This window comes from Neolamprologus brichardi, chromosome 3 (genome assembly GCF_056152115.1).
Source record: "Neolamprologus brichardi isolate AB-2024 chromosome 3, ASM5615211v1, whole genome shotgun sequence".
NCBI lineage: Eukaryota > Metazoa > Chordata > Actinopteri > Cichliformes > Cichlidae > Neolamprologus > Neolamprologus brichardi.
The window spans coordinates 45255416-45266918 of NC_142106.1; the positions used below are offsets into that span (position 1 = coordinate 45255416).

An 11503-nucleotide genomic window follows, 5' to 3' on the forward strand; every position below is an offset into this window, starting at 1 on the left:
CATCTCTTTCTTCGTCCTCTTACAGAGACGGGAAGATCAGCAGGGAGGAGATGATAGACTACTTTATGAAAGCCAGCTCTCTGCTGAACTGCAAGATGGGTTTCATCCACACTTTTACTGAGACCACCTATGTCAAGCCCACGTTCTGTGAACACTGTGCTGGCTTTGTGAGTAAACATCTATGCCTAAATCTTAAACAGCAGCCATCTTTTCAGCTTGTGTATAATTCTGCTTTTGACCTCAGCCCATCCTAAAATGTTCATGAAACACAGTCGATGGAAAAACTTGATTTTAGGCACTGACTCAGCTGTATGATTTATAAATGCCCCAGTGTCATGCACTTCATTATTTGTCTTGGCTGTTACTGTCAAGCCGTGGTAGCACAACTCTTTAAGGTCCCTCCTGTCAGGTCAGGGTAGTGCAATCCCTTTGAGCTGCAGCCACACACTGCTGAAGTCGCATTCTGGGAAATATGAGAGGAAGTTAACTGGGTGAGATGATAACCCTCGTCTGTGGCAGTGTTAAGGGTGTGTGAGTGTGCGTCCTCTGGCCCTCGACGTTCCCAAAAGTCCCCCAAGGATCTCTGTGTTATTGAGACACAGACGGTGACTAAGCTGTAATGAGAACAGGCCTTTAATGTTGAAGCAGAGACACTGAGATGACATCACATTCATTTCTTTATATTGCATTATAAGCGGGCCAATTCTCGAGAGAGACGTACGGCCGACCGTATGTGTTTCCATTAAAATGAAACATGCACACATGTGCACAGCAGCACGTTAAACTCTGGGGAAAGTCTGCTACTTTTAAATCGTCATGGGGGAAATTCAAAATACAGAGCAGGGAAAGATAAGGACCCTGGCAGTCTGCCTCTTCCTTTGGCTATATCTGTGTGTGTGTGGCAGAGATACTGTACACCAACCACTTCCTCATCTGTCTGCTTTCCTCTTGGCTCCTGTGCAAACAAAATATTTTCCTGCAGCACATTTTTCAACACTTGCCTCAAACATGCTGTACAATTCCAGCCGGGCCTTCTGTAAACACCAGCGTCCAGTGACCGGTATTCACACAAGGACGCTGTGGTGCCTGCATTCTTCTTTGGTCTTTTATCTTAAATACTGGCTTACAGATTACAAAAGCGAGCCGACAATGCACCGTGTGCAAGCTTCTCCATCTCAGGAGGATACAGCAAGCTTCTGGAAAAGATTCAAACAAGTTTTAGAAGAGAAATTACACAGAGTGACGCATGCTGCATCTCTTATTCTGTTTTGAGTTACGAGCGTGTTCATACCTTGTGACAAAAGATAAAAATATCTCATTACGGTCACAGATCTTTTCCAGGCTGCGTGTCTTATGCAGTATATACTTGATTTCCAAGGTACATTTGTACATGCATGTATGCTCATACTGCAAACTAGCATTTCTAAACAAGCCTACTATGGACATGTGTGGGTGACCTTATCCTGCTGGACTGCAGAGTTTGGTAAGAGTATGTAATGTCTGAAACTAAGTGTTTGGAGCTGTCGATGAGCTTTTGGTTTGCAGGGTTAATTGTACATTGACCTCATATTATGTGTTTGATATGGTTACAGGTTCTTAAACTAGCATAAAGGTCTACAAACTGAAAAATAATAATGGACGTTAAAAACTACATGTTAAGTTTAACTCCCAGTCCTGAGCCTGATTCTGAAAGATGTAAAATAACGCGTCTACTCTGAGAATCATTTACAGTGAGCAGTGATGCTTTACTGCAAATGATTTCACAGCCTTAAACACAATTGACAGCGACTGAAAGAGGCGTGCCCGTCCACCAGGCTTTCCTGCCTGCTGCGTCCTGCACGGGGTCATGCTGCTGCTCTCCCTGCCCCTGTTTTGCACATGGAAAGGGTGGGATGTGTGCTCTTTTTTTTACTTATGTGCATTACATAAATTACTTCAAATTATTTTGTCTGACAAACTAAAATGTTAGTTCGATCAGTTAACCCCCTTCCTCCACTAAAGACAAAAAAAAAAATAGGGTACTTTTGAGCTTGTCTAGATAAAGTGATTCCAATTCCAAATTTGCACATTTTCTTCCATTATTTCTTCCACAATAATGGCCGATGTCAGTGTGTCCTTAGAAAACAACTTGTTCCCTCATTTGAAAATACTTAAAATAAAATGGCGATAACAAAAAAAGTTCATGGGAATTCAGTAGAATGATAAATGGAAACTTTTCTCGTCGTATAAAAGCCAAATTTTTCCTTCTGTCACTTTTTTTTGTATTAAGCAATTTAGCAGGAACAGAATGACATTTGAGTTTTGCTACAGTCTGGGCATTAAAAACAGCACAGTTTCTGCAACATATTATTGTCTCCCCTTATTTGAACTTTCCTATTTGATAAAAGATTGCCTTAAAATACCTGAGAAATTAAATACATACTGCTTGTCAGTGCTGGTTCAAAACTCAGCACTGAGGCATTAGAAATGATTTCAAAAATAGAAACATAAACGCCTCCCGGTGCATTTTTAAAATATCAAATGTGTAACTACAGCCAGTAGAGGTGGCAAAGCTTAAATTAAAACCAGCATGTTTCCAGCTGTTGTTTGTAGTGTGTTGTGTTTTAGCGTCTACAGAGGCTTTAAAGGTCAGTCAGCGTAGGCAGGGCTGTGATGATAGTTGTGTTTGGATATTCTGCTCAGAACTAACTTCTCTTTGTTTTAAAGCCTCTGGCTGTGTGTGTGTGTGTGTGTGAGAGAGACTTTCTTTGTGTCAGTGTGCAAACGTGCACCTACAGGTGTATGCGGCTTCGCTGTCATTCATGTAGGTTTGTGTGTGTCTGTATGTGTGTACGTGAAGAGGTCAGGATATTTTGTGCCTCCTCAGATGTGCCAGTGCGGTGTGTGATCTCCAGTTCAGCTCTTTCATGTCATTGTTCCCCCACTGCCTGTGCGCTCCCTGCATCCCGCTTGATCTCGGTCCCCCTCCACCCCCTCTGTCCAGCCGGCCTCCCGTCTCTCTCCCCCTTTTCTTTCCCTCTATCTCGCTCTCACACCTTACATGTCTCTTTGCTTCATTGTACCTCTTTCTTGCCTTGCTTTGCCAAGTGCTTACTCATAGTTGCCTGTTTGTTGCAGTTTTCTCTGTATTATTGTAGGGTCTTTACCTCATTATATAAAGCTTGCGTCCTAAACAAAATAAAATCAGGATTAATGCCCAACCCCACTCCTTTTCCCCTCTTTTTTCTTTCTTTTTTTCCAGATCTGGGGATTTTACAAGCAAGGCTACAAATGTAAAGGTAAGAGAGGAATTCGTTCAGCTTTTGCTCGCTGTTTTCTGCACAAATAAACTTGTTCTAGCTAGAAGGGTACAGGCTTCGAGGAATTAGTGCCTTTTTTTGAAGCCGTCGATTCCCATCTGTTGCACCTTCCACAGATTTTTGAGTGCTAAGTAAATGTCATCGAACATATCACACATTTAATTATATTCAAAGCCCTCTGCTCAAGCAGCTGGATAAACTCCATCACCGGAGAGCACACTATACACAATGGAGAATTATTTGCCCTTTCAGGCCTCCAAGTGGACCTGTGTTTGAGGAAGCTGGTTCATTTCCCAAATGCACATACACAGAGGGCGGCTACCTCCAAAACCTCCCACCCTGTCACACACTGCTTATCATTAGCTTCTTAAACACATTTGCAGCTTGTCCATCCCCCCTCTGTGGACATGCTGTTCGTGGTCTGTGCTGATGTTGTAAAGTAGAGTGATGATCTGCAGACGTTAAACTCTCTAAATAATTTGCAACAAATATGTTGCTCTCCAGATGTCGAGCAAAGGTTTGGACATGATGCCAGATCTAAAATGCAAATAAACCTAGTTTCCATCTGCTGTAGTCTTTTAAGGAGGGATTGGATACAGCTCAAACATCTGAGCGAGAAACGTTAGGGCAGATATTTCATAGATGGCGTTTCCCTGCTTTTTCTGTGTCGCATAAACTAAATTTCATGTCAGGTTTTTGCAAAGATTTCTCAGTCAGCCTTGCCTACACAGTTTGTTCAGTTATTTGGTTGCACAAGCGTGAATATCTCATTCTTTAGAAGAAGCTAAGTATTGTGTTAATGCAATGACAGCTTGAGAAACCTCACTGTAGTATTGTATTGTGTGCAGAGTCCTTGTGTATCGGAGGATGTAATGCTTTGTTGTTCTCTTGGAGCCTTGGAGGTCTAAGTAGGAGAACAAAAGGACACCTGTGTTAACAAACGCAGGTATTTGTGTTTGAATTAGTGTAACAGCTTTAAGGCATAGTAATTTCTTATTTTTCATAATGACGCCATGTTGACTAGGTTACGGCCATACCACCCTAAGCACACCCGATCTTGTCGGGCCTGGTTAGTACTTGGATGGGAGACTTGGATTAGTACTTCAGGAGAGGTAGAGCAGGTCATTTGCTAATCCAAAGGTTGGTGGTTCAATCCCTAGCTGCTCCAGTCTACATGTAGGGCTGTTCGATATAACGATATATATCGGATGACGATATAAAAGCGTCTATCGTTTCATTTTACGCTATCGTTTGTTTCGTGGTGTCGCAAAATAAACTGTTTACGGCAATATTTTTTTCACCGTTTTGATGGTCACTGTAGTGGCTATATTAATTTCTTAAAGTTCTCTCTTTCTCTTATATTTAATATAACCACACTACAGACGGACAAGCGCCTGTTTTTATGCATTGTGGTTAGCAACAACGACGGTAACACCATCGCGTGTCCGCTTATAGCTGGAGTCGAGTTTCACCTTTCACAATAAAGCTCAAGATCCTGTTGAGACTTTTCAAAATAAAGTGAATCACGTGAAAGAGCAGATTATTTACGGATGAGAAGTAAAAAAAGAGCCGTCAGGTGCTAAAAAATAAACCTTAGACTCAAACGTTAGAACAGGCTTTTCCCCGCAGCACGCCGTGTAATAAATACTCACAAAGAAAACGGCGGCTGTTACAACTTATGTCTAAAAATGTATCGTTTCATGCATCGGTTAAAACACTCGACTCCAGCTACATGACGCCCAGCTGGAAACACTTCACGCAAGACGAGCTGCCCGAGATTCACAGAATTTACAGAAAATGTTACATTTTTGTGATTTATATCGTTATCGGACAATAGATGTCTTAATATCAGGATATGAGATTTTGGTCATATCGCACAGCCCTACATGTCAAACATCCTCGGGGAAGATGTTAACACCAAGTTGCTCTCTGTTGTGTGACTGGTACATAGAAAAAGTGTGCAAAAAGTGCTTGCGTGAATGAGGCAAGTTATGTAAGGAGCTTTAAATCTTTAACTTGTGTTTGTTATTAAAATACAAAGACAAGCATGTGATTGCTTTAAAAAAAATAACACAAGCAGATCCACACAGAGAGATTGATGCATTTCTTTGCACTGTGTATACAGACACACATACACACCACTGACCCTCACACTCTCCCGTGTCCTCTCCACTCTACAGGAGTGCATTCTGTGAGCCTGACTGAGAGTTTTAGTTCTGGCTTGTTCCATTAATGAGACCAGGGGAAGTCAATGAGAGAGCCCCACAGCCATTCATCCCCATTACCATTGTTAGCCCAAACTCAGGGAGGTAGACAGACCGGCAGGCACATAATTGAAATGAATCACCCACTGCAGTGCAGTGCAGGAGCGCTCTTGATGTGTGTGGGTTGTCTGGTGTGTGTAATGGGGTAGTAGATGTCAGCTACTGAGATTTGAATCAGAAACCTCTCACTGTCTGAACAGATGTGGGGCTGTGCTCATGCCAGCATTCTAAGATCCATATCACAGAAACATCTTTGCTTCTTTCTATCAGTTTGACATTTTAGCAAGTAGGCTTCTTTTTTTTTGCTTTAGACCTTAAGACTGCTCTAAGATCTTCCTGCTAAATTTGAATTGTCATCCCCCAGCTGCTTTGCTCACCATAGCATGAAGACTGGGAAAAGTAGCAACATTTATAGGTTCATATACATTGGAAAGACATGAGAGTACACGAGAGTTTAAGCAAAGACTGATAGGTGTGTGTCATTATTTGGGAACTGACAATATCTGTGATAATTATTTTAGAATGAAAAATTCATAGTGATACTGTTTTCTTCTCTTGATATGATGCTTATCTGCACACTTTATAGTTATTTAAAGTCAGGTGACTACCACCAGTGACAGTGAAGAAATGAACCAGGAAAGATTTCTGTTGCCGTGGATTCCAGTAACTCACGTGCTTTCCTGCTGCCTTGCTGGGTGACCCATCGCTCCTCTCCTTGTAGACTACCCACAGCTGACAGAGCTGTTGTCGGGCACAGTCGGCCTTACCGTGTGCATGTGCCAGTGTTCCTGTGTCTGCACAGCATGTCGAAGCACTTTACTGTCACCGCTAGCTCTCCCGTTTGCCCCGTTTCATCAGTTTGCACCCGTCCCTTTGTCTGACCCTTCTTCTCCACCTCCATCTTCCTCTCGCCCCTGGCCCTCTCATCCTTTCTTCCTGTCTCGCCTGCTCTCTCGCCGATTGTCCCTCCCTCCCTTCCGATCCCCCCGTCCTCTCCTCCTCTCCCGAAACCTGTCCCTGCCTCCATCTTTCTCCCATGGCGCGAACATTCCCACTGCAGCCTGCGGGGTCAACTGCCATAAGGCCTGCCGAAGCCGGCTGGCTGTTGAGTGCCGGAAGAGGACGAAGAGCATCAGCCATGAAGCGCCGCCAGCTCTCCAGGCCAGATCCTACAGCTTCCCTCCTCCTGCTAACACCTCACCCAGCCTGCAGAACACTGGTAAGATGCAGCTAGCATCCCTCATGTTTCCAAGAGGATGATTGGTGAAATGGACCCCTACACATGTCTAAATATGTATTACATTAAAAATTAAAAAAAAAAAAAAAGTGATTCCACTGATCTGTCTTTTATAACATTTCTGATCAATTTCAGCCTTTTTGGATAGAGCCAGCCCTCCTATTTCTAGTATATATATATTAGGGGTGCAATGATACTCGTATCGATATTGAACCGTTCGATACAGTGCTTTCTGTTCGGTATGCATATGTATCGAACAATACAAAATGTTTAATTTATTTTATCAACTTTCCTTCTGACGGTGCTGTCTGTGTTGAGCACTCAGTGGATCTGCGCTCGACAGTGCAGCCTAGGTGGAGTAGTCGAACGCAGATTCACTGAGCGCAGGGCAAGCTAGCGAGACAGAAGCTAAGCTCTCCTTGCAACATGGCAAATTGAACCTCCTCCACCCTCATTCAGATCTGGCGTTTGGAACTATTTTGGTTTTCATGTGAAGTATGACCCTGAAGTTAAGCGCGTCATGGACTAAAGTAAAACAGTATGTTGGATGTGCCACGCAATGCTCAGTTACATTGGTGGGAACTAGTGCGTTAGCGCAGTTAGCTCGTTAACATGTTGGCCGTCCAGCCCCACGCACGGGGCGATCCGGGGTAGCTCGTTAATGGAGATTTGCCGCGTTGTGGTGTTAACGTCATTTCAGATTAACGCTGACAGCACTAGTGGGAACACAACGAATATGACTGCACATTTACACCGACATCATCCTAGTGCAAAGACAAGTGGAAGCAGACAAAAACAACAAGCACGCATGCTACAAACTTTACCCGAGTCATTTAGACAGCCGTTAGCACGTGATTCTCCTTATGGGGACCTGATATGTTTAATATACTGCTGAGAATATAGCCCAGAAGAAGCGTATAGTATAGCTTTTATTTTGGAAAGAGCCATTTCTCTGTAATAAACTCTCTTTACCAAAGATGAGTGATTTCTCGATCAGATAGATTTATTTATTTTTTTATTACTTTGTTGTTTCAGCAACATTAAATTTAAAAGCTGTACTTTTGAGTTAAAATATATATTTATAATTTTAATAAATTAAAATTAAAAAGGCATGAACATTTTTTTTTGTATCAAAAAAATAACAAACCGTGACACCAAAGTATCGAACCGAACCGAACCATGAATTTTGTGTATCGTTGCACCCCTAATATATATATATATATATCTATGGTCCTTATGCAACTACCTGCTGCTGGCTGTGGCCTACAGGCATAAGCAAAAAGCCCCCACAGAATAAGTGTATTTTTCAAGCATCGAGTTACTTGTTTTTAGAATCTTTGTTTCTCACAGGAATGAATACAGAACCAGCTAGCTTGATATGTGTACAGACCTTAAAGTTTGACCCCTCGCGCTGATAAAATAGAATCTCCCATCGCAGGCATCAAAGATAAACAAGTGTAGCCTGGAGGAATTTTGACTTCATGTCACCGCTGCAACACCTCCACCTTTTGATGGGGGCTTTTGTCTTCCTTTGAGTGTATGGAGAGCTGACATTTGGAGGGTTTTCTTCCAACAATAGAGTGTAATTTGCAATGGAAATGTAAATGGTCCACCACAGTGAGGCTAGTGACTCATAAAGGCAGTGTTTTCATCAGACATTAGCAAAAGTGGCGCCCTGCCTGGCTCAATTCTGTATCAGTGCAAACCTGCTCCATCAGTGGGCAGCACAATGCTGCCAGACGAATGAATTGGGAACGGTAAATAGACAAAGGCCGCACATTTCTGGGTTTTAGGCGATGCTTTGCATTTCCAGATGGCTGACCAAACCGCCACTTATTTCTTTGCCCTCACCTTCTCTGTTCCCACTAGTGATTGCTGAGGAGGATATAGAGGCAGTGGAGGAAGGAGTATTTGATGTCCATCTATAACCAGGTGAGAGAGGTGCACTTTGACCGCTTATTTGCTGTTTAATAGATAATTGTTTTATATGTTTTTGCTGATTAGTTGTGTTCCTAATTAATTAAATGAGTTCATAGCTTCCATTTTGACCTGGAAGAATTCTTGTTGTCTGTAAAGTCAGCAGGACCTGACACAGTCTGTCAGCTACCACAGTAACCATTAAAAGTCTGGCTATCAACCTGTAGCTCTTTCACAAATAACAAATTGTGTGGCATTAATTAATTAGCTACAGAGTTGCTGGTTACCTTCAAACATGCGTACATATTTCCCAGTTTGCTGGCATAACTCATTTCTCTTCCTGTTAAAGCCACGTAACCCATGCAACCGCACAGAAAACACACCAGTGTGTTGTCATTTAATCCCTTTCTGGCTTGAAACCTCAAATGAAAGTTCACTTCTCTTCTCAGCTTATTCCCACAGAAGTGAAACTAGTTTGAGTTTGACAAAAACAGAAAGTATCAGAGTGCATAAAAAAGGACCAGATATGGTATTGGAGATCATCCCGGATATCTCTGTGAGAAGTAAACAAATGTGTGGAGGTTAATAATACTGAAATAATAATGATAATATTTACTCCTTTAAGATCACTCGTCTTTGACGTTACAGATGTAGTGCATTAAAATCGTGCACATTTCCACAGTATTTCACACCAAGTTACACACAGGGAATGTCAGACTCGTGCCTGATTTGCTTAGTTCGTGGTCTTCCCTTGCAGAGAGACAGTGCAATTATTCCCGTTTCCCACAGCCTTTACACAGCATCGTCTGACTGTCAGTGTACGACAAATCTTTGCAGGAGTCTTGAACTGAAGAGTGGTTTTGATGAACAGGCCGGTGACAGATTTTGGCACTTTTTTAGAATCCCTCCTACGGTCGGTGTTCGAGAAGCCAAATCAGCCCCTTTCGAGAGTGAGATGGAGAATGTGCTACAGTGTGTCAGATTTACAGCGCTGAGGAGAAATTGCACTGAACAGGATCCAGGATACCTACATGCTGCCACACGGTGGACACACGCTGCAGCAGCACCCCTCTCTGCCCGACTCACAGGAATGTGACGACCAGTGTGAACCGAATGTCTCTGTATGATTTCTATGAAAAAAAAAAAAGATGTGCATTTTGATTCTGTGTCGGCCATGAGTGTTACTGTAAAATACTTACTAAATACTTACTCTCTCTATATATATATCTATATCTATATATATTTAAAAGAAAATCCACAAAATTGTATTTTCTTGGTGAAATGTTCACGTCAGTGGAGTTTGTAAATTTGAGCACACTGCAGATTGGCGCAGTTTTCTTTTCTTTAAAACATAAAAGAGGTGCTGTTATTGCCAAGAATGTAAAGCTGCCACCCAGACTAAGCTACAGTCTCCTTTAAGTGGGAAGCTCAACTTTCCCCCCCTCTCCTTTTGTTTGTTGTTTTGAAATACATTTCAGCGGACCAATAATAGGACCAATTTTGATGTCAGATAAAATATTTGTGGTGCCCGTCTGAAGTGCGATGACAACGGCAGCAAAGGAAACAGCTGAAAGCACCGTGGCGACGGCTGTAATTAGGATGGACTTTAATTAATGTTCTGTTCTTCGTCACGTTTACCTGAATATCAGTAACTATAGTTATTGCGGTTGGTGTTATTTTCAGTATAGAGTACTGTCTTGTACCAGTGCAGTGACAGGTGACCCATCCTCCTGCAGTACTGTGAATGTAGCAGAAACAGGAATGCTGCTGTCACATGAAGAAGCCCATTTTTCTTTCCCAGTAAATGCGTTGAGAGCATTAAAGAAAAAAAATAAATGAAATAATCAAAAGAACAAGATTAGAACTGGAGCCGTTTTTATTTGACAGCAGCTTCTAAAAACATTTTCCTGAGAAGTTTCCATGCAAGTTGTATTTTTGCTGTTTATAATCTGCATGCTTCTTCCTTGCTCGTATTCTCCTGACAGATATTTTTTTCTATTTTTAAATTTGTAATTTTTTTTTTTACGTAGCACGCCAACTTTTCGTTTATTTAGCAAGTATGATGTCTTGAAATTCCACACGGAGGAAATGTTTCTGTCTCTTGGTGCCTGTGGAGAGATGACTTCAGACTTTGAGTGGCGTTTGCTTCAACTGCCAGTTTGTCGCTGAATGAGACTCCTCAGTTTTCTGGTATTTATTTTTTTGGTAAAAAAACAAACAAACAAACAAAAACGAATATGCCTGTCCTGTGCCACTCCTTGCCTGACGATTGGATGTTTGCTGTTATTCGGAACGATGTCATGCTATTCCTCGTGGTCTGTTTCTACATGATTCCTCAGTATTAAATGCAGCAGACATCTTTCTAATATGTGTTCTTGTTATGAGATTCTGTGACTAATAATAATAATAATAATACTAACAGTAAAATTTGTCTTGTTTTAGTCCTCTTTTCACTTTGTATGCTGAATCAAAGGTGTATTCACATAAATCTTTCTCTACTTTTACTTGAGCAGAGAACACTTTAAATTAAAGCAGCTGCTTTGATCTTAAAGATGGTTGATTTTACTTAAACTTTGTGCTGTTACTTTAAATACAGATAATGTTTCATAATGAAAGCTGGCAATTTTGGTGAAGAAGAAATTCTTTTTTTAAAAATTGAACAATTCTGTCAAGTAAAACATCAAAGTGTCTGTGAAGGTTCTCAGTCATCCAGGTCATCGTAGTCAAAGGAGCTTGCAAAGAAAAGCGTCTGGACTTCTTTAAGTTACTTGAAAGTAACTTAAAGT

At 41.6% G+C, this 11503-nt stretch overlaps 1 protein-coding gene across 3 annotated transcripts in view; it reads left to right on the forward strand.

Moving 5' to 3' along the window:
- LOC102786798 (RAS guanyl-releasing protein 2-like) overlaps positions 1 to 11229 on the forward strand; it is a 43870-nt gene extending 32641 nt beyond the window's left edge. For 2 of the 3 annotated variants that reach the window (XM_087837743.1, XM_087837742.1), the window contains exons 13-17: positions 26 to 167; positions 3242 to 3278; positions 6624 to 6782; positions 8670 to 8732; positions 9618 to 11229. In XM_087837743.1, the coding sequence (XP_087693869.1) occupies positions 26 to 167; positions 3242 to 3278; positions 6624 to 6782; positions 8670 to 8728 (397 nt within the window). In that variant the 3' untranslated portion in view covers positions 8729 to 8732; positions 9618 to 11229. Of the gene's footprint in view, positions 1 to 25; positions 168 to 3241; positions 3279 to 6284; positions 6783 to 8669; positions 8733 to 9617 lie in introns of all 3 variants that reach the window. The other variant, XM_087837744.1, reaches the window with a different exon arrangement.
- The last annotated feature ends 274 nt before the right edge of the window (positions 11230 to 11503 follow it).